General features: G+C 35.6%; 1 protein-coding gene across 4 annotated transcripts in view; it reads right to left on the reverse strand.

The window, feature by feature from the left end:
- LOC110030311 (probable pre-mRNA-splicing factor ATP-dependent RNA helicase DEAH4) overlaps positions 1-23,844 on the reverse strand; it is a 156,566-nt gene that overhangs the window by 71,890 nt on the left and 60,832 nt on the right. For 3 of the 4 annotated variants that reach the window (XM_020732965.1, XM_020732967.1, XM_020732968.1), the window contains 3 exons: positions 15,933-16,019; positions 6,502-6,716; positions 6,176-6,268 (listed from right to left, as the gene is read on the reverse strand). In XM_020732965.1, the coding sequence (XP_020588624.1) occupies positions 6,176-6,268; positions 6,502-6,716; positions 15,933-16,019 (395 nt within the window). The remainder of the gene's footprint in view (positions 1-6,175; positions 6,269-6,501; positions 6,717-15,932; positions 16,020-23,844) is intronic. The other variant, XM_020732966.1, reaches the window with a different exon arrangement.

Raw genomic sequence — 23,844 nt, forward strand, 5'->3', positions numbered from 1 at the left:
CAGAAGTGCCATAAATCCAAAGAACAGGCGCCAGAGGCCCCGGCAGCGGCAAAGTCCAAAGAACAGACGCCAGAGGAACCAGAAACCGGCGCCAGAGACGGTTATGGACGGATTTTTGGCGGTTTTTTATTATTTTCAGATATTTTAGAAGGCTCTAAGTGAATCAAATGTTCCATGGAGTGGTTCAATGAATCTAGACACTTGGAATATGCTCTTGAATGAAGAAATATGTCTCTTGGATGAAAAGATGAGTCTTTTGGGAAAAAGAATAAATTGTGTCTCTTTAAAATAGAAGGGGTTGGCGCCTCTCATGGTGTGTGTGTGTGTGGTTGTGTATGTTAGGAAAAATGAGAAGAATGCTTAGAGATCTTACAATAGGAGTAGAAATGTAGATTTTTACCTTTTCTGGAAAGATTGAAAAGGAGATTTTGAGAGAATCTGTAAGAAATTGTAATACCATTACATGGATCAACGGGAGACTTTGCGGAATAGATCTTCATCTTTCTTTCAAAGGGAAATAGCTAAGTATTGTGTTCTTCATTATCTTATGATTTTGTAAACACTTATCTAGTGGATTTGTTTTGATGTAATGAAGTTTACCTTTGTATTTTCTTCGTATTTTGTGAGTAATTTTTCTTGCTCTTTCTTCTTGTTTGGAAATAGTGGCATGAGAAGATTATGTCATTGTTTTCATTTTACATCTCTTTTGCAATGAGTAGAATTTATGTGTAGGATTTTGGGATGCATGTTAGTATGCGAGTTAATTTTAAATGTGATGTTTTTTACTTGAACTTCATTTACATAACAATTTAGGTTTGTTGTAATGTTAAAATTTGTTCATAAACATAAGATCCGAAAGTGTTATGATTTCTACAACAAAGTAAGAATCACATTCAATTTCGTGGATGAGAATATAGTTTATAGGGTTGAGTGCAAAAAAATAGAGATATATATTTTCATGGACGTAAAATTAGTGATTTTTCTGAAGAAGAAAACTTAGGATCAATCCTAAGCTTAATTTCATGAGGTATTATTAAAATTATTTCTTTCTAGATGTCATAAATTCTGAAATTAATATTTTTCTAAGAATCCAAAGTTTCAAAAAATTTCAATTATTTCTAAATTAAATAGAAAATCAGGATTTCTATAATTTAATACTAAATATTCTGATACATCTGATATCATCTAAATTACTGTAAATTCTTCTAAGTTAGATTATAACATTTCTAGTACATCTTAAAAAAAACCCACTAACATAAACCAACATATTTTTAAAGTTATAGTGTTACTTGAGAAAAAGTAACGTTTAAGTTTAGGGGTATTGATGCACCTAAAAATTACCTATTTTTAAAGTACATTTCATGCTCATTTTATGCACATTTTTAATGATATTAGACTTAAAAAAAATGTATTTTGCATATCTGTCTTCGGATATAAGAAATAGACTTTTGGTGAAAATGAAATAAAAATGGTGCAATTTTCAGCAAAAACAAGTAAGAAATAAAATTACGACTTGGCACATTTCGATGTCTTTCTATTCTTAATCTCTTTTACATTTCTCACATGTTTTTAAATGAAATTACTCTTTAAAGAAAGGTTATTTTTATGTTTATCTTGTTGATATATCTCTTAGGAGCGAAACGCAACTAAAACGGGGAAAAACAAAGCTAAAACGGTGCAGCTGCTGCAGGGTGGCACCAAAGGCGCCAAAACTGGCGCCAGAATTAAGAGAACAGGTGCCTTCAGAGAACAGGCGCAAGAGTGGCGCCAGAAACACCAAAATCCAAAAAACAAGCGCCAGAAGCCGGTGTCGGAGGCCAGAGACGTTTATAGTCGGATTTTTGTTGGTTTTTGACTATTTTGAGATGTTATAGAAGGCTCTAAGTGAATCAAACGCCCCATGGAGTGGTTTAATAAATCTACATACTTGGGAAAAGCTCTTGAATGAAGAGATATATCTCTTGGAATGAAAAGATTGTCTCTATGTCTTTTGGGAAAAAGAAAAAATTTTGTGTCTCTTTAAAATAGGAGGGGCTGGCGCCTCTCATGGTGTGTGTGTGACTGTGTATATTAGGAATGACCGTGTATGTTAGGAAAAATGAGATGAAGCTTAGAGATCTTAGAACAGGAGTAGAAATTTAGATTTCTACTTTTTTTGGAGAAATTGTAGAGGGGATTTTGAGAGAATTTGTAAGGAATTGTACTAGCATTGCATGGATCAACGGGAGACTTTGTGGGAGAGATCTTCATCTTTCTTTCAAAGAAGAAAAATTAAGTATTGTGTTCTTCATTATCATATGATTTTGCAAACACTTATCTAGTGGATTTGCTTTGATGTAATGAAGTTTTTCTTTGTGATTTCTTCGTGTTTTCTGAATAGTTTATCTTACTTTTTCTTCATATTTATAAATAATGGAATGAAAAGATTATGCCGTTATTTTCATTTTGCTTTTCTTTTGCAATGAGTAGGATTTATGTGTAGGACTTTGGGATACATGTTAGTATGCGATTTAATTATAAATGTGATGGTTTTTACTTAAACTTCATTTACATTACAATTTAGGTCTGCTATAATGTTAAAATTTGTTGAAAAACATAAGATCCAAAAGAGATATGATTTCTACAACAAAGTAAAAATCACATTCAATTTCATGGCTGAATATATATATTATGAAATATAGTTCATGGGGTTGAAGGCAAATAAATAGAGAAATATACTTTGATGGGGTAAAATTGAAGATTTTATGATGACAGACTAAAATTCCCAAATTGGTCTGGTTACTTGGAAACTAAAGCGAGATTGCTAGCCCTCAGAAGAGGGAGAAGTAAGAGCTCTGATGTGGGAGCTAATATCCTCTCAGCATACTCATGGATTTAGAGACCAAACTCTAGATTAGTCAATATTCTTTATGCACTCTCAGAGAATAAAGCACATACAATATTTAATGTACCTCTTTCATATATATTATCCAATTCACTACATAAGAATAGTAGTTTTTAACATCTCAAAATCTCCAAGTCAATTCATTCATAAATGGTTACATTTAAAATTAAAATTTTCATTTAGTTGTTGGTTGTTTTAAACATAAGATTTACATTTAGGAATACTTGTTAGAAAAACCACTTAAACTAAGGACTGATAGTAGTATACTAGAATGAGCCTAAGGGATTTCTTACCTCGTTTTTCTATGGGATTGATACTAGAGTTTTTAAAGAAAGTCATATATTACTTGAAGCGATGCATGCACTTGCGTAGAATTACTAGTGTATGAACTATTTTCTATTTTTTATAATATTTCAAAATTACTGGGTAATTTCGGGACGGGTTAAGTTTTTGGCACTATTACTTGGGATTTAAATTGACATAAAACATGCAAAAAAATAGCACACACCAGGGGCGCATCAGTTTTCCAAATATATTTTGTCACTTGATTAATAGTGTTTGTTACTTTATCCCACAGAGAAATAACTTCTTCATGAACATCCTAAAGCTTTAAATCATTGAGTTTATTCATAATTAATAATTTTATTTGTCATTTAGATGTCCTCATCCAATTCTATAATATCTCATTGTATTTATTATCTTCCAACTCATCTTAAAAATAAAAATTAATAATCAATATTGAGTACTTCAATTTTCATTTCGAATGACTTAACAATATTTACATTCTTGATGAGTTTTTTTTCTCATAAAAAAATAACATGTGTTTTATTAGATTCTTTATTATAAGTACTAGTATGTATATTGCTTCTCTTAAATAAAGTATTAGTAATAGCAAAATCATAACTAAAGCAAAAGGTAATGTAGTTCTACATTTTTAATTAATCACTCCAAAATCATAGACATATTATAAATATTTCTCAAATCTTTTACTACTCTGCCAACATGTCCATTTAAATCTCCTTCAAAAAAACCTTTTTTCTTCAAAATATATCATTTGTATTAATTCTTCTACGTCATTCCAAAAATTTTCTTTTTAACATATCTAAACCTACTTAAAGAGCATAAGCACTTATACATTAAAAAACTCAGTATCGACAATAATCTTTATGGATATAATCTTCAATTATATTAATTTTTACAAGATTATCTTTCAAACTCTTATCTAAGATTTCACTGCATCATTTTGAGGGTAACTCCTATCTGAATACCAAAATTTAAAACTTAAGCTATCAATCTTCATAGCCTTTCTCCAATCCATTTATTTCTTGAATGTATAAGATATTATGAATCATAATATCTACCATTAAAAAACTCAGTATCGACAATAATCTTTATGGATATAATCTTCCATTAAAAACCTCAGTATCGACAATAATCTTTATGGATATAATCTTCAATTATATTAATTTTTACAAGATTATCTTTCAAACTCTTATCTAAGATTTCACTGCATCATTTTGAGTGTAACTCCTATCTGAATACCAAAGTTTAAAACTTAAGCTATCAATCTTCATAGCCTTTCTCCAATCCATTTATTTCTTGAATGTATAAGATATTATGAATCATAATATCTACTAATTTCATTAATCTACTTGTGAGAATGCCTATATTCTAATTTTGTTAATCTACCTCCTCACTTTAAAGATGCTTTTTTTGATAAATGATTCCAGCCTGATCGTGTCTACACACGACGCCTGACCCCTTCATCTTTAGTCCTTCCCGACCCTACTTCTGAAAATGCTCAAATGATACTTCGACGATCAACTCGGCACATTCGTCCTCCAAATAGATATGGTTACTCTGAAATTTTTGTATGATCATCCCAAAATGGAATTTATTTGTAACAAATTTGAGCTTATACACCTTATTGGAGAGTGAACATTCTTACTTTTAATATTTCTCGTCCATCTAAAGCTAAAGTATTGTTGAAAGAGAATCACTTCTTCCGCTTCTGAGGAAATTTGGTTAGACACATAACACCATGGATATTGGCAAAAGGTAGTGATTGAGTCTTTTCCTTCGTATTGTTCAAACTGTCGTATGTTCGGCCACTTCAGCTCTCAATATCATCATCTACACCCCCACCTCAGACCAAAAAAGCAAAGTGCTCTGCCAGAGGCAATGAATCCATCTCCTCCTGATTAACTCCAAGTTATTGACATTATTGATCATCAAAAAAATATCCCGGAAGACGTCACTATCCTCGCAAGCAATATGTGAATCATTCAGTCTCCACACAATAGTGTAGCTCCCCGTCTTTGGAACCTTCTATCGTGGGAGCGAGAGAGATTTTTCAAACTCCACTTGCCCTAAAACCTATCACTGATATTACAAGTGAAAATACTTCTACTGCTTCACTACCGCCTCATCAGGTTTAACAAGATCTTAATGTAACTCAAGCTCATGGGGATCATGATGTGCAACAGCCAACACTTATTCGGCCACCTTTGGACCAATCCATTGATCAGATGAGTCAATCCTCGGAATGGCAGGTCTACACATCCAGAAGGAAGAAGAAGAATGGAGACCTACTTGAGCTCAGGAATGTGATGGATGATACTTTGGTTATTTCGGTTAATGGTACGCACCTTACCAATCTGTTAGCCCGTTCCCTTCCGAGAACTAGAGGCAGAGGAAGGACTAAAGTGGGACGCTCCTAGCACTTTTGCGCCCGTTGGTAGCTTTTTGGTTTTTTATCATTTTGTATCTTTGCTTTATTTGGAATTGTGTGTGTTGTATTGTGTGAGTTGAGCCTTTTTTTAGGCTCTCTCATACAACCTATCTGTATCTTTTCCTCTTTAATATATTAGTCCTTGGACTTTTTCTAAATATATATATATATATATATGTGTGTGTGTGTGTGTGTGTGTGTGTTGATTTATTTTTATTATATATATATATATATATATATATATATTTGCATGCACATGTAATATGCACATGGATATATAGAAAAATAACATGACTGCTCAAATTTTGGCAAATTTAACTTCGTTTACTTTGATTTTTTCTTATCCTGCACATTATCTCAAGTTCAATATGTAAATTAGCATTCGAAACAAACTGTTTATGAGCTAGAATGGAGCTATTGGGATACTAAGGATTACCAAGTCAGCCCAAAGATCATTTACATAAAAATTTTAAACAAATTTTGAGCATAAAAAATCGCAAGCAGCATGCGATAATGATTTACATGGAAATATTACAACAATCAAAGTATTCAGTTGCTACCTGCCATGGTCCGTCCCACATGGGTTATCATTCCATCTTCGTCAATAGCATCAATGAGATATAACTGCCTTAAAGCATCTGCTAAGGACTCACCTATAAGAGTAAAGGGGAAGTTCTTAAGAAAATAGAGTGACATTTACCTGCTATGACAGAGTTGGTTAATAAGATATTAGAGCTTATGACCAGCCAAAATTTTACAGCCCCTCTTTTCTAATTATAACTTAGTACACAAAAAAACTAATTTACAAAAAGAGACTAAAATTAGTGCAAAACAATGCAAAAATGTGACGTTCGCATGACATAACAAGGGAAAGTTTGGAGCTTACGTGAAGGAGGATCAAGAAAATCAAAGTTCAAGATATCGATGTCGGGAAGATTAAGTGATTTCAGGTATAAAACACTTCCTGCCAAAGATGACCTCTGGATTTCAGGAACCGTAGCATCAAGGAACTCTTCATGATAGACTTTGGAGGGGTACAATCTATAACACTTCCCCGGACGAGTTCTTCCAGCTCGGCCAGCACGCTGATCAGCTTGGACTCTACAATATGAAAATTATAAATCTGCTTAAAAAACAAAGCATAATGACCTTCCGTCAAGAAAGTATTATAAACAGTCATTATGTAACTTGGAAAGGATACACAGCTCTTCCATGTAAAAAGATAAAGTCTGACAACTACTCACGAATCATTTTTTCTCAATGTTCACCTTTTATCATTATTCATGGGTGAAGAGTAGAAAGTAAGGTAAGGTGGTGTGGCACTATGCGGACGTCTTACTACTGAGTTTTTCAAACTCTACACCCTTTAATGACAAAGCAAAAAAATATGCTTTTAGATATATTACAATTAAGCTAATACTGTAATCTGCTTAAAATGCCCTCAAATATTGGAGCAGCCAATAGATGACACGGGAAATTCATTTATGAGATATGCATCGTTGAATAGAAAATCAATCAATTAAAACATTGCTAGTTGCCTAATTTCATACATCTGTGACGGATTATATTGGTAAGCAGCAATTTATAAATGCTTGCAACACCCGGCGCATACTTTAAGAGATTGACAATAAGGTAGTGAAGCAACTCAAAAAGATTCATGGCGATGGTCAATGATGATAAAAGACCGAGTTTGTCGGAAGAGTAAGACCTTCAATCATAATTGTTACTTTAACTATTATAAATAATATCATAAAGATGAAGAAAAACTTAAGTTTAAGCAGAAGAATTAATGCAGGTAACCTAAAAGAGTAATCATGCCTGATAATCGATTACATTCTCCAGCAGAATGTTATAGAAATGCATTGCAAGGGCATCAGCAGCCGTTTCCTTTGCTGAATAAGCAACGAAGTGTAGAATGAATGTAATACAAAAGTTATGTATTGTATTTGAAATGTCTTGGAGTTGTTTGGTTCATTTTCGAATAAATATAGAACTTTTTTTTTTAGATTTGAAGTAGATTGTAAACAATGTATTTCAAAATATCTAAAGTATTACTGGCGGGTGGTGAACAACGTTCAGCGGCGACGGTGGGCTAGAGGTGAGCGGTTGTCATGACCTACTCGAGGCTTGAAATTAATTAAGATTGAAACTGACGATCAAATGGTAGAAATCAAATCTCTGTTATACTAATTCTATCATTAACAATTAATATTCAAACATTCATAAAAGAATGACTAAAAAAAGCAATTAAAAGTAACAAGTAGAAATTTGTACATTTCTGGTTGTTGTACTCATCTCTATACACATTTGCTCATTTTCTATTCGCCTTGTTCAAATGCTTAAAATCAAAAAGAATATTCAAACAACATAACGAGTTATTTACATCTAATACATGAGTAATCATGCTTCTAAATTACAGTAACCCAAGAAAAAAAAATCAAAATGCATGTTAGACTTTCATATATTTATAAAAAATCATGAAATATGTTAATCTTTCATATCTCTTTAAGAAATCTTTAAATATACTAATGCATGTATCAATAACCTTTACTCAATAAAAATACTCCAAACTTTTACACATATTACTTCTAATTTTACTTTTACTTTATAATCTTTACCTATGCATTTGTCTGCTTGAAGATCACTGTCAATAGTCTAAAGGGAAGGTGTAGAACTATAGGAATAATAAGTGGGAAAGGGTTGTAGGCGGTCAGCATCGGTAGTGGGGTAGTTAGGATGACCTTGAGAAGAGTTAGGTAGGTGGGATAGCAGTAATAATCTGCAGGAAGAGGAAATGGTTGGGATCTGGGGTGTGTTGACCTCAATTTTCGTGAGGTCTAGGTCTGGGGTGGTAAGCTCTGCCTACTCGCCCCTGACAATTATTATCCCGTCGGTGCAGCGGTTAGTGATTCAACCATTACAATTGTCTGAAGTAGTAGAAAAATCTAAATGTGTGCGAATACACTGGTGTCCCCTGCCTGTACCATTAGAAGGTGAACTCGTCCTCTGAACGTGCATTGAATATTCATATTTAAATTATTTCATTCTTCATAACAAAAACAATTCTGAGATATTTTCATGCATCTACTAGCATGCATACTTACTCTAATATGCAAATATTCATGATGCATATCTTTCATATCATACATCTTTTCTATCATGCATATCTCTTCTATCATGCATATCTCTTCTATCATATATATCCCTTATCTCATATATATTTTATATCATACATATCTTTCATACCATTCTTTCTTATCATGCTTATCATGCGTAGCATGTTATCATGCATAGCATGCGTATCTTTCATATATTTTCTATCATGCATACTATGCATATATTTCTATGTAACAATATGAAGAATTTATTGTAATTTTAAATATAACTTAGCATTAGCATACATAAAATCAAACATACATTTAAACAAAGAAGATTATTGAAACTTAAAAATGTAATTGCTCATCTCAATTGTCACAGTAGAATCTCATGCCCCGTTTGGGGGCGCGTTTCGCCCGTGGTGCGAGTTCACGCTGCAGTTCCAGGTCGTTTGGGAGCTCGTTTCGCCCGCAGCATAGGGTGTTCAGCTCACGTTTCGCCTCTTAAAAATTACTCCATTGCCCTTCGCGATTCGGTTTTGTTCTTTGCGTTCGTCGTCTGCCCTAACCTCCCCACCGTGGTCGCTGTGGCTTGAGGTGATGGATTTGGGTTGTGGCTTGGGGTGGTTCTGCTGTGGCTTGTGGTTTGGCTGTTTGATTGTTGTCAGTGCATATTTTGTTGCATTTTTATTTATGTTTCTTTTTTTTATCATAGTAAAACAATGGCTAAGACCAAAGAGGCTTGAACACCCACAATGTTGGACATAGAAAAAAAAATGATTCTGCGACCTTTGCCTTAAGGAGATCTATCTGGGAAATAAACCTACTACCTATGTCAACAAGGAAGAGTGGCTAAATATTATCAAAAAAATTAAGAAAATTACAAGCTGAGAGTACGACGGGATGTAATTGAAGAACAAGTGGGATAAACTCAAGAAGAATTGAAAATTTTGAAAGCAATTGAAACGAGGATCAACGGGTCTGGGTTGGGATCCGATGAAGCGAACCATTGAAGCTCCTGAGGAGTGATAGGCCGAAAGACTTTCGATAAGCATTTTTGACATTTTCTCTAATTTGGTCAATTTCATTTTGTTTTAAAATTGAAGTTGACGTTATGAATTTGTAGGTGGTGCCAGCTGCAAAGAAATTTTAAATCTGTGGACTTGATCCTAAGTTTGAAAAGAAGTTGGATCGAATGTTTGGGGGTCTCATTGATACAAACAACTATGCACGTGCCCCAAAGTGAGAAAGAATTTGGTGGCACCACCGGAAACTTGGGATCCGACCAATCAGGTGATTCCACCAAAGTCCCCAGCCCGGACCTCCATGAAGTCGAGTCCACCTGTCGTTCTAAACGTCAGAATGAGAAAAAAAAGGAAAGTTGGAATGCTTCTTTTAAAAATCAGATATCACAACCGGTAGCTTCTTGCAGTGGTGAACCACAAACATCTCAAGCAAATTCTATCGACCAGATCGTGCAAATTCTAAATGCAAGTAGGGTAATTTTAAAGGATTTGCCGCTGTACTCTTTTGAGGTATAGTTGCCTCAAGAACCGACATATTGAAATTTTTTTCGTGAAGATTCCCGAAGACCATAGGGTAGTGTACCTATGACATTTTTATGATTGTATGAAAATTTGAGAGATTTTTCCTTAGTTACATTCACTTGGTATATTTGTCTCTGTATTGTTTTTTATTTTGCTATGAAAATTACAACTGTTTGGTGCGATGCTTATATCTTTAGCTTATATTTTTTTTATGTTCGTAGTAAATGTAATTGTAGCTAATTTATTGATGCTTCTGTGCCAGCCAATAGGATACTTATATATATGGATGCAATAAGAGAAAGACGTAGAAACAGAGTTATGGTTATCATATGCGTGATGTACGGGTATTACAACTCCTATATTGATCACTCTCCCTGCATGATCTCTTCATATGTGAGGAAAAATGGGTTTAGAAGTTGCTTACGGGCTACCCAACAAGATTAAGCAATAAATTTCGCATGACACAAGCAGTATTCAACAATCTGTTGAAATAAGTACACAGGAATCATGGGTTTCATGGCTCTTCAAGGACGGCTTTGCAAGACGTGTTGACGATAATCCTCTACATATTATCCCAGAATGAATCAATGCAAGGAACAATGGAGCGATTTTCACACTCCTCTAAGGCAAATATGCAGATGCTTCTCAGTGGGGTTAAATGCACTTATGAGTTTTTTAGCACAAGTCATAAAACCAATAGATCCAACGTTCGAACGGACACCATAAAGATTTCACGAGACATGTCATTCTTTATGATAATATCCTGAATTTATTACATTCAATTAACAAAAAAAACTACGTTATCACCTAACACATCGTTACCTTTCAATAACAGTATTGAAACAATCGATGGAACGCATGTTGATGCACGTAATCTAAATAATGAGAATATCGCATTCATCAGCCATTGCGGGTCCCCAACGCAAATAAAATGGTTGTGCGACTTCAACATGATTGGTTGAAAGGGCAATGCGCATGATAGTAGAATTTTCAAAATTGCAACACGAAATAATAAGTATAACTTCCCACATCCACCTGTAGGTACGCTTGAGACTCAACTACTCTTGTAAAATAACTATCTCACAACTAACTATGCACTGCATATCAGGTAAATACTACTTAGTTGATGTTGGATATTTGTTGCAGTGTGGGTATCTCAAGTCCTATCCTGATACGAGATACCACTAACCTGACTTTAAGCGAGCAAGCAATGAACCGAGGCAAAAAAGAAAGGATCACTAAAAGTCATTTCGCCTCACGCGGTGTCATTGAGAGTACTTTCAGTGTTTGGAAGAAGAAATGGGATATACCGATGTTCTTACCTGTTTCCCAAACAGATGCATATTATGATTACCACAATGGCGCTCCACAATTTTATTCGACGAAATTCTTCCCGCAACAACATCGACTTACACCGAGCAGATGAGGATCATGACATATACATGACAAAGCATTTGAGCATCGAATTGGCATTCTCTGTCACAACATGAGAATGATGCATCCACCACATGTAATGCAAATGAAAAGGTGCAAGTCAGATGACAGAGCTGGGGGAACAAATTACTAATGTCATAGTAGGAGGTTGATTGGAGTATTTATTATTTATTATTTGTACTTTATTCAGTATTGTTTGTATTTTATTCAGTTTTTGTTTAGTTTTTTTCTTTTATATTTGATGTTGATTGTTGACTTTTTACGCTATTTGTATGTGTTTTTTTTTCAATTTGCATTTCATTTATTTTTGTTTTTGTGGGTTTGATGGGTGTATGATGAGACGTTCGACCTTATGTGTTCTTCTGAATGCTCTGGTAGTCGTTCATGATTGGTGTCGCATGTAAAATCCTAATGAAGGCAACCAACTTCCTCTTTTCTTTTCGGTGCAGCGGTTTTGAGATTCTTGTCGAAGGCCTATTTTGGTGATATACATATGTGACAGACACGAGTATCGTATTAGTGGTTAAAGACAACCAAAAACATTTTCTTGACAAGATCTACTGTCTTCTTATTGTGACAGATTCTTAGTGACAAATTAGTTGGTCGGTATATTGAGTTCTCTAAGACCTCACGTTTGCAAAAAATTCTAATTACTTGCTTCTATCAATTTCTACTTGTTTATTTTGTACAGTTCTTGTTTATTTTCATTCTTTGTATATTTGATACTGACTGTTTAAGTTTTTTACGCTATTTGAATGTGTTCTTTGTTCATTTGCATTTAACTTGTTTTCCTTTTAGTGTGGCTGAGATGTCCATGATAAGACGTTTGACCTTATAGGTTTTTCTGGATAGCATGTTAGTCGTTCTTGGTTGATGTCACATGTGAGAACCTAAAACAGATAACCCAAGTTACTCTCTTCTTTTCGGCAATATAGTTTTTGAGGATCTTCTAGATGGCCCTTTTGGTGATATGCATATGTGACACACACAAGCTTAATTTAACGTGTGTTAAAAAAAACCAAGAACTATTTTTTAAAAGGTCTGTTGTCTTTTTAAAGTGACAGATTCGTTGATTGGTATGTTGAGCTCATTGAGACCTCGCGCCCAAAAAAAACTGGAAATAATTACTTTTTTAGCAATTTCAACTTGTGTTGTGACTAATAGATTGTCTTTGGTAGCATTCAAGAAAGGTGAGCCATGATTTCAAGGACTTCCCGACAATTATTTTGCCATTCCAAACTTCAAACTTCCCTACTGACGTCACGCCAGGCATATAGCTATGAGAGACGGTTCTAGAGCTACCCACAAGAATTCACGGAGAAGTGTGATTTCTTCCTTTAGGCAAACAGTCTGTCAAATTCCACTGCCAACAGTGATCGAGAATAGATTGCATCACTGGAGAAAAGGTGTAGCTCGTGATATACGTCGTCTGCATTTTAAAAATAACATCATTAATTACTAAATATAATTTTAATATTTTTTTAGCAATCTTGATATTCATTGTTAAGTGGGGTGTATATTTTATTTTTAGTACTATTCTGAAATGGATTTTTGCTTAAAAATCAAATATATTGTTATGACAGTTTCGTTACAAACAACATTACTACACGGTGTTTTATCTAGAAACAGCTATCGCACAGTTATTTTCAAACAGCAAAAAACAAATTGTCAGTCAGCTTATCCACAGCAGTTTCTGCGCAGCAACTTATTTATAAGCTGCAGCAGCCCCAAACAAACCCTCAATCTTCGGTACTTAGCAAGCATCGTCGTAACCTTTATATTGACATTAATAACTTATAGAACAAAAATCATATTTTAAGATTCAAGCAATTTCCATAAACTTGCCTCGAGCTCGTAGCCCCGGGTAAAAAATCTGGAATTCGTAAATTCATGATTTAACCAAAACATAACAAATTTGCGAAAACATACTCTAAAAAGCTTCTCGCTAATCAGCAATTCTCTGAAATTGCCTAATCTTCATCCCTCTTCCTATCTTAGCTCACTCCACCGTTCACCTTATTAATTTCTCGTTGAACCCTTACAAAAATCCTAAATCGATTTCGTTGCTTTCAAAGCAACCTCGTCTCCGCTACGACGACTAGAAACAAAAAAGATGCACAAGTCGAGGCATATCTCAAAAAGGAAGTGTGAGGAAGGGAAGGAATATATGAAATAGCGTGAAAGTGTTTTGTACTCACCAAATTCATCATTGAAGTTTAAACAGAGAATTGTGGTTCTCAACGAACCGCTCGCCTCCCCTGCGTGCATTGTCGTGACCAAAGTTACCATGCACAACCGCGACTGTTGTGACCGGGCGCTAAACACTCAGGAGAGGAAGATCGGGAAAGGATTTATGTGATCAAATCGAAAGCAGGGAAATGAATTGAAGGCTCTGGAGAGGATCCCCACATTCGACGCCAAACAGAGGTAATTATCGTGTGGGTAAGTCGGAGGGAACAGTAATAAGGCACTAGGGAGGGGTAATTAAGAGTTATATAGGTTTAATTAAAGCTATAACTTTCAAGATTTATATCTCACAATCTATTCATAATTTATATATAGTATTACATATCAAATTGATCGTTTTAAGACGTAGAATTTTATAAAATTAATTTGGTTGAAATTTGAGAGATGATAAACTTGGGAACATTTTAATTCGTCAAAGTTTTCCTAATTTCTCAAACTAATTAATGTAGCGGCAGTAGGCAAAAGGTTGGCAGCTGCAGTGATGAAGGGAGGTCGACGAAGGCAAGCGAGCAAAGGTTGGAGGTGGAGGTGGTCGGCGAGGGCAGGGCGGGCGATGAGTGGCACGAAGCAGAGGCGGCAAGCTGCAGTTTGTGATGGGCAATGAGCGGCGACCGTAACAAGCTGGGGGCAGGAAACGATGGGCAGTAAGAGGACGGATGCAGCAAGCGGGAGATGAGTGTCCAACGGTGGGTTGGTGGTCGCGGGAGGGCGGTGAAAACAAGAGGCAGATGAGCGGCGAGTGGGTGTTGGCAAGCAGGCGGCATCAGCGACCAAGGAAGTTAGGGCAAGGGAGCGACTTCGGTAGGCAAGCCGGCAGCGGCTATAGCTGGGGAGTGATGGCAGCAGCGGCGGGATGGCAGCAGCAGCTGGAGAGAAGCGGTTTGCAGTTGGTGAGCAAATGTGGCGACAGCAGACGAGCCACTGGTGGAGGGCGTCAGTAGCGGGCAATGGCAGGCGACAGCAACGACAGCAGCAGCAGCGGGCAATGCCAGGCGACAGCAGTGGCAGCGGGCAATGGCCAGCAGTGGCAGCGGGCAATGGCAACGGGCAGGCGACAGCAGCGGCTGGTGGTAGGACATTAAAAGGCTAACCGCAGCAAGCGGGCTGGGGCGAGCAGAATGCGGTGAGTGGATTGCGGCAACGGCGATCAGGAGGCGGCCGCAACGGGTTACAAAAAGCAATCAGCGGAGACAAGCATACGATGGAAATGAGCGATATGTATATCTTAAATTCTATCAAAATTGGTCGAATTCAAAATTCGGTCAAAATGAACTATGGTATAAATTTCAAATTCATTCATATTTTACATTATGTTTGTATTTTCATGCCAAACACAAGTCCCTGTAAAAGAATTAAAGTACACTAAATCTTCCAACCAAACAACCCCTCAATCAGTTAATCACATGCATAAAAATGCTCTCAATTTTAGACTATTCAGGCAGGCTTTGAGACTCATTAACCACACATCCATCTTAAGTAGTTTTTTTTACTGAAAGTAGGATTCAACTTTTGAAGATTTGCAGGACTTATAGGCATCCTCAATTTGCTTAGTTATTCCCCTTTTTATATTATGTGTCATGTTTATTGTTTTCCATTATTTCCCATTCCCTTTCATTGTAGAAGAAGTATCACCTGTAAATGTATGCCTCAGTTTGTCATACAATAATTTTAGCATTTTTATGTACGCCACAGTGAATTTGGCTATTAATGATTTGTCTTTATTGTCCGAATAAAAAACTACGTTCATGCCTCCTTCATATTCTCTAATAGTAACAATACAACTTTGGCGATTCTACATTTTAACTAGATTGAAATAACTTTATCCTGTAAATTATTCTTTCATTACACTTGTAACGCCGTTCAAACTCTCATAGTCAGAATTCAAGATAATCACCAGCAAGTTTTCAATCATTAATTTCATAACTGGAAAATAAACATAAATAATGATGCATGCAACAAGTTTGATCATCAATAAAATTATCAACAATCCCTACCTGCTAATCTGAACCACATCAAGAGAATACATCCCAGTCGATGGATTATATTGACGTTGCTTCACATAACCCGTATCAATGACATACCTAGCATAAACAACAAGATTTGTATTTACTAAAAGACAAAATAAAAAAAATAAGTTAATGGCCAGGAAGACTAAAGAGCTTCTTCAACAAATCCTCAAGTGAAACTATTTTAACTTTTGAACAATTCAAATCAAGATGTGGCAATAAATTACAGAAACATTACTTAAAGAATGAACGGAGCATGTGACACCATTATCATCATCATTAGTTTAACGCCAACTATTTATATTTGAATACATTAGACATTGTCTATTCATCCCAATTGAGAGCAATTTGACTCTAGTTAAACCAATCCTTTCATGCAACTTTCATCCATAATGCCCTCGATATATCCATTTTCCTTTCTATTCAAAGTTCTATTCGTAGATAATTTCATCTCTCTATTGATGGATACTTTTCCCTCAATTGTAATAGCTTTAATTCAATTTCATGGGGTGAAAAAAATGGAATGTAGTCAATTTAAGTATTCTTTATATTTGGACATTAATAAAAAAAAAAGGGTATTACAGGATCCTTCAATTTTGGAACACCACTATTACAGAATCTCCATTTGAATTAGACAACTCCGTAACTAACTTAACAACAGCACGTGTTTTGCTAGTATACAATAATTTTATTAATATCACATCAGGAATATGTTTCAACAAAAAAATAATAACTCGACTATGATAAGGTAAAAGGTCAGGCTCAAGGATTTATATGCCCATCACCTTACTAATCACAATTTGAGAATCACGATAATACTTAATTTTTCTTTATACTCAAAAGAATTGTGATTTCCAAATATAAAATTAAAGCTTCGTATTTTGCCGTGATATTGGTGTGTGGCTCTATCAAATTATAAAAATAATGAATAATACCATCTTCAAGGAATACAAAAATTAAACCAATACCGACTTTGATTTTATGGAATGGTTGAGTTGGGTCTTGTTTTAATGAAAATGTTCCATTAAAATACAACTCTCATGTTTGGAGATCAATGATAGCTATTTGCTCATCTGGAAAATTATAATAAAGAGAAGAATTAGCAAAAGAAACAGGTGGCACCAAGTGAGCTGCTAATAAATTAGCTGGAGTTTCTCCCTTGACAGCTCATTAGGCAATATATAAAATATTAAACTGTAGTACTTTCATAGCACACTTGGTTAAACACCCAGCTAAAATAAAGCGAATCATCAAATATTATAATGGATATACCCTAGATTTCGTTCAAATGATGAAACAACATATAATGTCTCAACATCTAAACTATGAATATTAATGCCAAACTATATTTTTCGATTGGTAGGTATTTCAACTCAACTAAAATAAAATGACAGCTAACATAGCATAAGGCATTTTCTTTATCCTCATCCTTAGTAATGCAAGAGCACTCGCATTCCGCATCTCACAATCCAACAATTTTGGGAACAAAATGGGATGAAGTCCAGTTCCGCTACAATCCCAAGAGAGGATTATCTTACCACTTGGTTGTTTTAGCCATGTGGGACCCTTCGTCTAACTAGAATTAGGGATTAATTAATGATGCCTTAGTGTAAGAATGTTGCTTAGAAACTGGCTATGTAGAGTTTTGTTTGATTTTCTGTTAATGGGAGATTTCATTTTCCCTATTTTTTGTTGGAGTGCTACATCATTTAATTTCTCTGGGGTGGTGTATTTATAGCCTAACTGGATCGAAATGGTAATCTCAACAGTGACGTATATCAGAAAATTTCTAGTGAAAAACAACAAATATTCCAATGATTTGACATGAAATACCCAAGGAGAAAATAGAATAATTGAGTGAAGCTTCACTTTTAGATTTTGACGGTTCCATGGATCCGGATGAGTTTATTGAGTGGCTACAGACAATGGAACAAATCTGTAAGTATATGAATGTTTCACCTGACATAACAGTTAAAAATCCCGCTATTAAGTTAAGAAAAAATGATTCCATATGGTGGAAAAACTTGAAGTGTTTTTGACAGCGAGAAAGGAAAAGTAAGACCATCACATACTCCTACGAAGATAAGGAATATGCAGTGCAAATATCTACCCCCGTATTATAGACAAAACATGTTTTTAAAACTCCACAACTTGCGCCCGACAAACTTTTCTACCAAGTGAGTAAACAATTGACTTTGATCAAATCGTGATGAAGTATATGATGAAATATGAGTTAGTTGAATTAAATGTGTGACACTTAGTTGTGATGAAGTATGAGTTAGTTGAATTAAATGTGTGACACTTAGTTTTGAATACCGAGGGAATTGAAGAAGGGGGAGGAAATGAGGAGTCGGAAAGCCCAAGAGGAGGGAGATGAAGCGAGAGGGTTGGAAACTCAAGGAAGTCAGTTTGCCCAAAAAATCAACACGAGACAGAGGGAACAAGAGAATTTGTAGCATAAAGGCGACCCTAACAACTTACCTGGTGAGTCAAATGGCGCATTCAGAAGACGACGAGTGTAAGCTAGGGCTTTTACCGAGCTGGCATCGACGAAAGATGACGTCTCTATCAAGCAAAAAAGGTTGCGTCGGTGTCAAGCAGAGGAGTCGGCATTAGTGTCGTGCGGCTGATCGAAGGAAATCAAGATAAGGAACCCTCACGTGTGAGAAGAAGGCAGAATTGAATGCAAAGGGCAAGAAAATTTTCGCATGGATTAGGGAATGATCGAGGCTTTAAAAGTAAAATTTAATGATTTTATTGATTTAATAAGAAATATATATATATATACGGAATTAAAGGATTAATGACCAATCAACGGTGGCTCCCTACGCGTTAATTTCAAAATAAGATACAGGAAAAGGGAGGGGGGAAGATCCCCGTCTATGAAACCCAAGAAATACAATTGACACACCCCTAGGGGTTCCTCTCCCCACAGTACAACTCACAAAAAAAATAATCTCCAAAATACAGGTATACCCAAAAAAAAAACCAAAAGTCCAAAAAATAAGTAAGTCTGTGATCTTGTGTAGCTTGATAAGTAACTTGAAAAGTAAGTAGAAATCATGTACAAAGGTGTCTTAGATTAGCAGAGTTCTCCAAAATCTTCTCCACGGGCAGAGAAAAACCAGCAAAAACTGTGAGATCAAAACAGTAAACAGGAGTCGGGAACAGGGAAACAGAAAACTGAACTCGACCTGCAGCAAAATGAAAACCTGCCAAGCAAAATATAAGCAAAATATAAAGCCCGCAAGAAGAGAAATGTAGACCCCAGCCATCAAACCGAAAGCAGCTCCTCCTTAGAGCGAATAAGAATAAATGATTAAAAACGGACATAAGGCTGATTTAAACTATCCCCAATGAGGAGTCTTCTAAGAGGAGCAGGGGGGGTGGATACCAACGTGACAGACCTCCCCTGCATGCTTGGAAAGTCAATCAATAGGAGAGATGCCCTCTCTAGGAGAGTTGCCCTCTCTATAAATGAATTTCCAGTTTACCTCAAGATGTTTTTCAGCCATAAAAATTAAAATACGTTTAAAAGTGCAAAATATATCCCAGAGGTGAGGAGAGGTACCCAAAAGAATATCATAGAGCATTTGAGAATCCATTTACACTTCTAATTTATGAAAATTGAAAACATTAGCCACCATTAATGCCAAAAAAACCCCCTAACATTCTATTTCCAATGGATTATCAGCAACAACAGGGAAGGATAAAAAATGGAGACACCTACCCTCAAAATCTCTAAATATTCCCCCAACCGCAGCATAATCAGGATGCCAACAGCCATCCACATTTAATTTAACATAACTCGGTGAGGGGGGAGCCCACCTAATGAGCCTGGGGGCTTTAAAACCTGAACCTGAGTAGAACCAGCCATTAAGACTTTATTGTAATAGGTAATCACATAAGCAACAGTCATAGAAGCAGTGGGGGGAGAAGTGTGGTATTTAAAACTGTTTTCTGGAGTTCCAAAGAAACCAAAGGACTAGTAAAGGAAGGGGAAACCCCTCCTTACAGATATCAAAATCTTTCCATTGCCATAAATATTTTCTTAAAGAGCCTCTAAGCATCCAAGAAAAACCGAAATGTGCACCAAGCATATCCCATACTCTTAAAGAGAAAGCACATTCAAAGAAAATGTGTCTCATGTCTACCTCCTCTATTTTGCACATATGACATCTCGAGACCATTTTTAAACCTTTTAACTTAAGAATATCATCAATAGGTATTAAAGAACTAAAGTATCGCCAAGTTTATGCCAAATCCATTTTCCCCATAACCAATCACGATGTGAATGTAAATTGTCATAAATAAGTTTGCAAACCGATTGAGAATTATTTCTTTTCCACATGGGGAGATTCTTTCGTGTAGGTGTAATAGGAATAGTAAAAATATGCTTTGCATTTTGTTCCCCCACAATAGAACACAATTTAGAGAAATCTCATCCATCATGAGTAAAGAAATCACAGACCAATAAGAAATTAGTATGAAGAGAGTGTGAATAATCAGAGTTATGTGACAACACCCAATTATCATTCCAGAAAAAAATATTACCATCACCAATGCCCCAAAATATGCAATCATTAGCAGTAGTTCTAGCATTAACCACAGCTTTCCAAATACGAGAAAGTATCGCCAAGTTTATGCCAAATCCATTTTCCCCATAACCAATCACGATGTGAATGTAAATTGTCATAAATAAGTTTGCAAACCGATTGAGAATTATTTCTTTTCCACATGGGGAGATTCTTTCGTGTAGGTGTAATAGGAATAGTAAAAATATGTTTTGCATTTTGTTCCCCCACAATAGAACACAATTTAGAGAAATCTCATCCATCATGAGTAAAGAAATCACAGACCAATAAGAAATTAGTATGAAGAGAGTGTGAATAATCAGAGTTATGTGACAACACCCAATTATCATTCCAGAAAAAAATATTACCATCACCAATGCCCCAAAATATGCAATCATTAGCAGTGGTTCTAGCATTAACCACAGCTTTCCAAATACGAGAATTACCAACCTTCCACGAAACCAAGGAAGGATGAATTTGAGCACAATATTTTTGATGCAAAAAAAGCCCAAAGAGATGAGCCCAATCTGAATTTAAACCAAAGTTTGCAAAGGTTTACTTCCACAATATGTTTTAATGCCTTAAAACCAAACCCTCCAGCCTTTTTAGGCTTAAAACTTTATGTCAAGTGCCCCAAATTTTCTTTGCACCATTCTCCACCTATAGGAATTTATTAAAAAACCTCTCCATCTCATTAATAGCACTTTTTTTTGGATTGAACACTTGCAAAGCATATAGTGGAATACTCTGAAGAAAACTAGAAAACAAAGAGATCCTGCCGCAGTTGAAAGGAAAACATTTCTCCAATCATTAATTTTACATTTGATTTTATCTATAACATCATCCATATGAATCTGTTTCCTCCTTCCCCTTAGCAAATTGACCCCAAGATATTTAAGAGGGAGGAGGCATGATGAAAACCAGTATATGTAACTCCCCATTGAATAAGATGTTGCTTAACCTGTTTGTCAAAAAACATCTGACACTTGTCACAATTAAAGCGAAGTCCAGAGCAATTCTGAAAATCTTGTAAAAGCCCCATCACTTGTTTTATAGCGAGTTTAGATACATTAGCAAAAGGAATGATGTCATCTGCATAATCAAGGTGTGAGACCATCATTTTCGCTTTGTGAGAGAACTATGCGTGAGGATGTGAAAACTTAAAATGATTAAGCATCGTGGATAGATAGTCAAAAGCTAAAATGAAAATAATAGGGGAAAGGGGGTCTCCCTGGTTAATGTCATGACATGTAGTGAAAAAGCCATAAGAGTTTCCATTAACGAACACAGAGTAAAAGTTGTTAACCAACCATCTTTTAACCAAAGTGCAAAAACTGGTATTGAAACCCCTAGCTTTCAGAACGTTGATAATGAAATCCAAATTTATGGTATCAAAGGATTTCTTGATGTCTAACTTGATAACCTTTTATCAAGGTCTTGCAAAATTTCCCGTGCTAAGAGAATATTATCGGAAATATCACGACCTTTAATGAAGGCCGACTGATGAGGGGAGATAAGGGACGGTAGGGGAGAGGTAGGTGAGGTTGGAGATAAGCCACAATCAATTTACTAATAATTTTAGATATAACAGAAGTTAGAGAGATGGGTCGAAAGTCTTTCCAATGAGATTTTTCATTTGATTTAGGGATGAGAACAATCAGAGCAGCAGAGAAATACTTTCCAGGATCATCACCCTGAAAAAAACTTTGAATAGCAAGTACCACATCGTTCTTAATAATGTTCCAGCAGGAAATATAAAAAGCGGAAGTGAAACCATCTGGGCCAAGAGCTTTCTGAGAGTTAATATCTTTAAGAGCAGTAAAAATATCCAACTCAGTAGGGGGGTCGGACAGAGAGGGAGGAAACCATGTCTCTCTGATCCTCAAACAAATCTGAAAGAATATCAGTGACAGGTAGAGTATCAACATAGAGAGAAGAGAAATAATCAACTGCATTGAAACCAATCTGGTCAGTAACGGTGAGAACAAAGCCCTCCTCAGTGACAATCTTAATAATGATATTTATGTTACGACGGTGTTTGATAGTAGCATGAAAGTACTTGGTGTTTCTGTCACCGTTCTTGAAATGATTGTCACAAGTTTTCTGTCTAAGGAAATCCTTTCAATGGAGATTTCCTCCAAAAGAGTGTGATGAGCATCAGCTAACTTGGCCACAAAATCAGGAGTGTCAATCACATGAGCTTCTAAAGAGTCAACCTCCTGTTAGGCCTTCAAAATCATAGAGTGAACATTGCTAAAAGTATCAAAGTTCCATCTCTTTAAATGAGAAACAACATTCTTATGAAGTTGCCACAAAATGAACTGCCACAAAATGAACCAAGACCAAGGGTTACCACTCTATCTAGAGACCCAAGTCTGCTTAATCAAATCAATAAAAGTAGGATGAGAAGCCCAAACATTGAGAAATTTAAAATGATAACGAGAAGGTTTGGAATGAAAAGCCAAGCTAAGAAAAATGAGATTATGATCAGTCCGATGCAAAACGATTAAGATGTTTGACATGAATAATGTTGTAGTAACCCAAAAACGCTAAGTTTCCCAGAAATCTATCCAATCTTTGCATAAGAAAACCCCGCGGCAAAGTGTAAGGAGGACTTGAATAGCTTAAATCATAAAGGCCAACATCCTCAATATGTTCATAGAAACGGTTGAAAAGACTCGTGTCAACCTTAGCACCACCCCATCTCTCGGATGGCGAAATAATCATATTTAAATCTCTACTACGAACCAATTTTCAGTAATAGTAACACCCATATGAGTAAGTTGTTGCCAAAGAAGAAGTTTATCCCTTAAAAGAAAGCTGGCATAAATAAAAGTAGCCCAACAAAAATAATTGTTCAATCGATAATGAATAAGAACGTATTGCACATTATCATCAATGATGCTAAGAGTGATATCTTTCCGCCAAAAGAGTCAAATTTTGTTATCACATTACAGAAATGCATGTAACCCTTGAATTTCTTAATGATATTCTCTTTATAGATCGAAACAAGAGGTTCCAAAAGAACAAAAATGTCAGGTTTATGGACCCTACATAAATGCTTTAAACGATTAAAGGAGTGAGGGTTCGTCACTCCTCTAATGTTCCAAACCAAAAACATTAAACATTATGGCCCATGACACCCTCCCACCTAGCAATCCTAGGGGGTAGGTGCAAGTGTTCACCTTCTGAGTGATAAGTGACATCAGTAATATTTGGTTGTGTCAATTTTAGAAGTTCAGATTTCCTTCTACCTCGTTTTCTGTTATATCTTTGAATTTGCAATTTAGATTCTAAGACAGAAACAGCTAATGGTGATGGGTCTT

This window comes from Phalaenopsis equestris, unplaced genomic scaffold, assembly GCF_001263595.1.
Source record: "Phalaenopsis equestris unplaced genomic scaffold, ASM126359v1 Scaffold000697, whole genome shotgun sequence".
Lineage (NCBI taxonomy): Eukaryota > Viridiplantae > Streptophyta > Magnoliopsida > Asparagales > Orchidaceae > Phalaenopsis > Phalaenopsis equestris.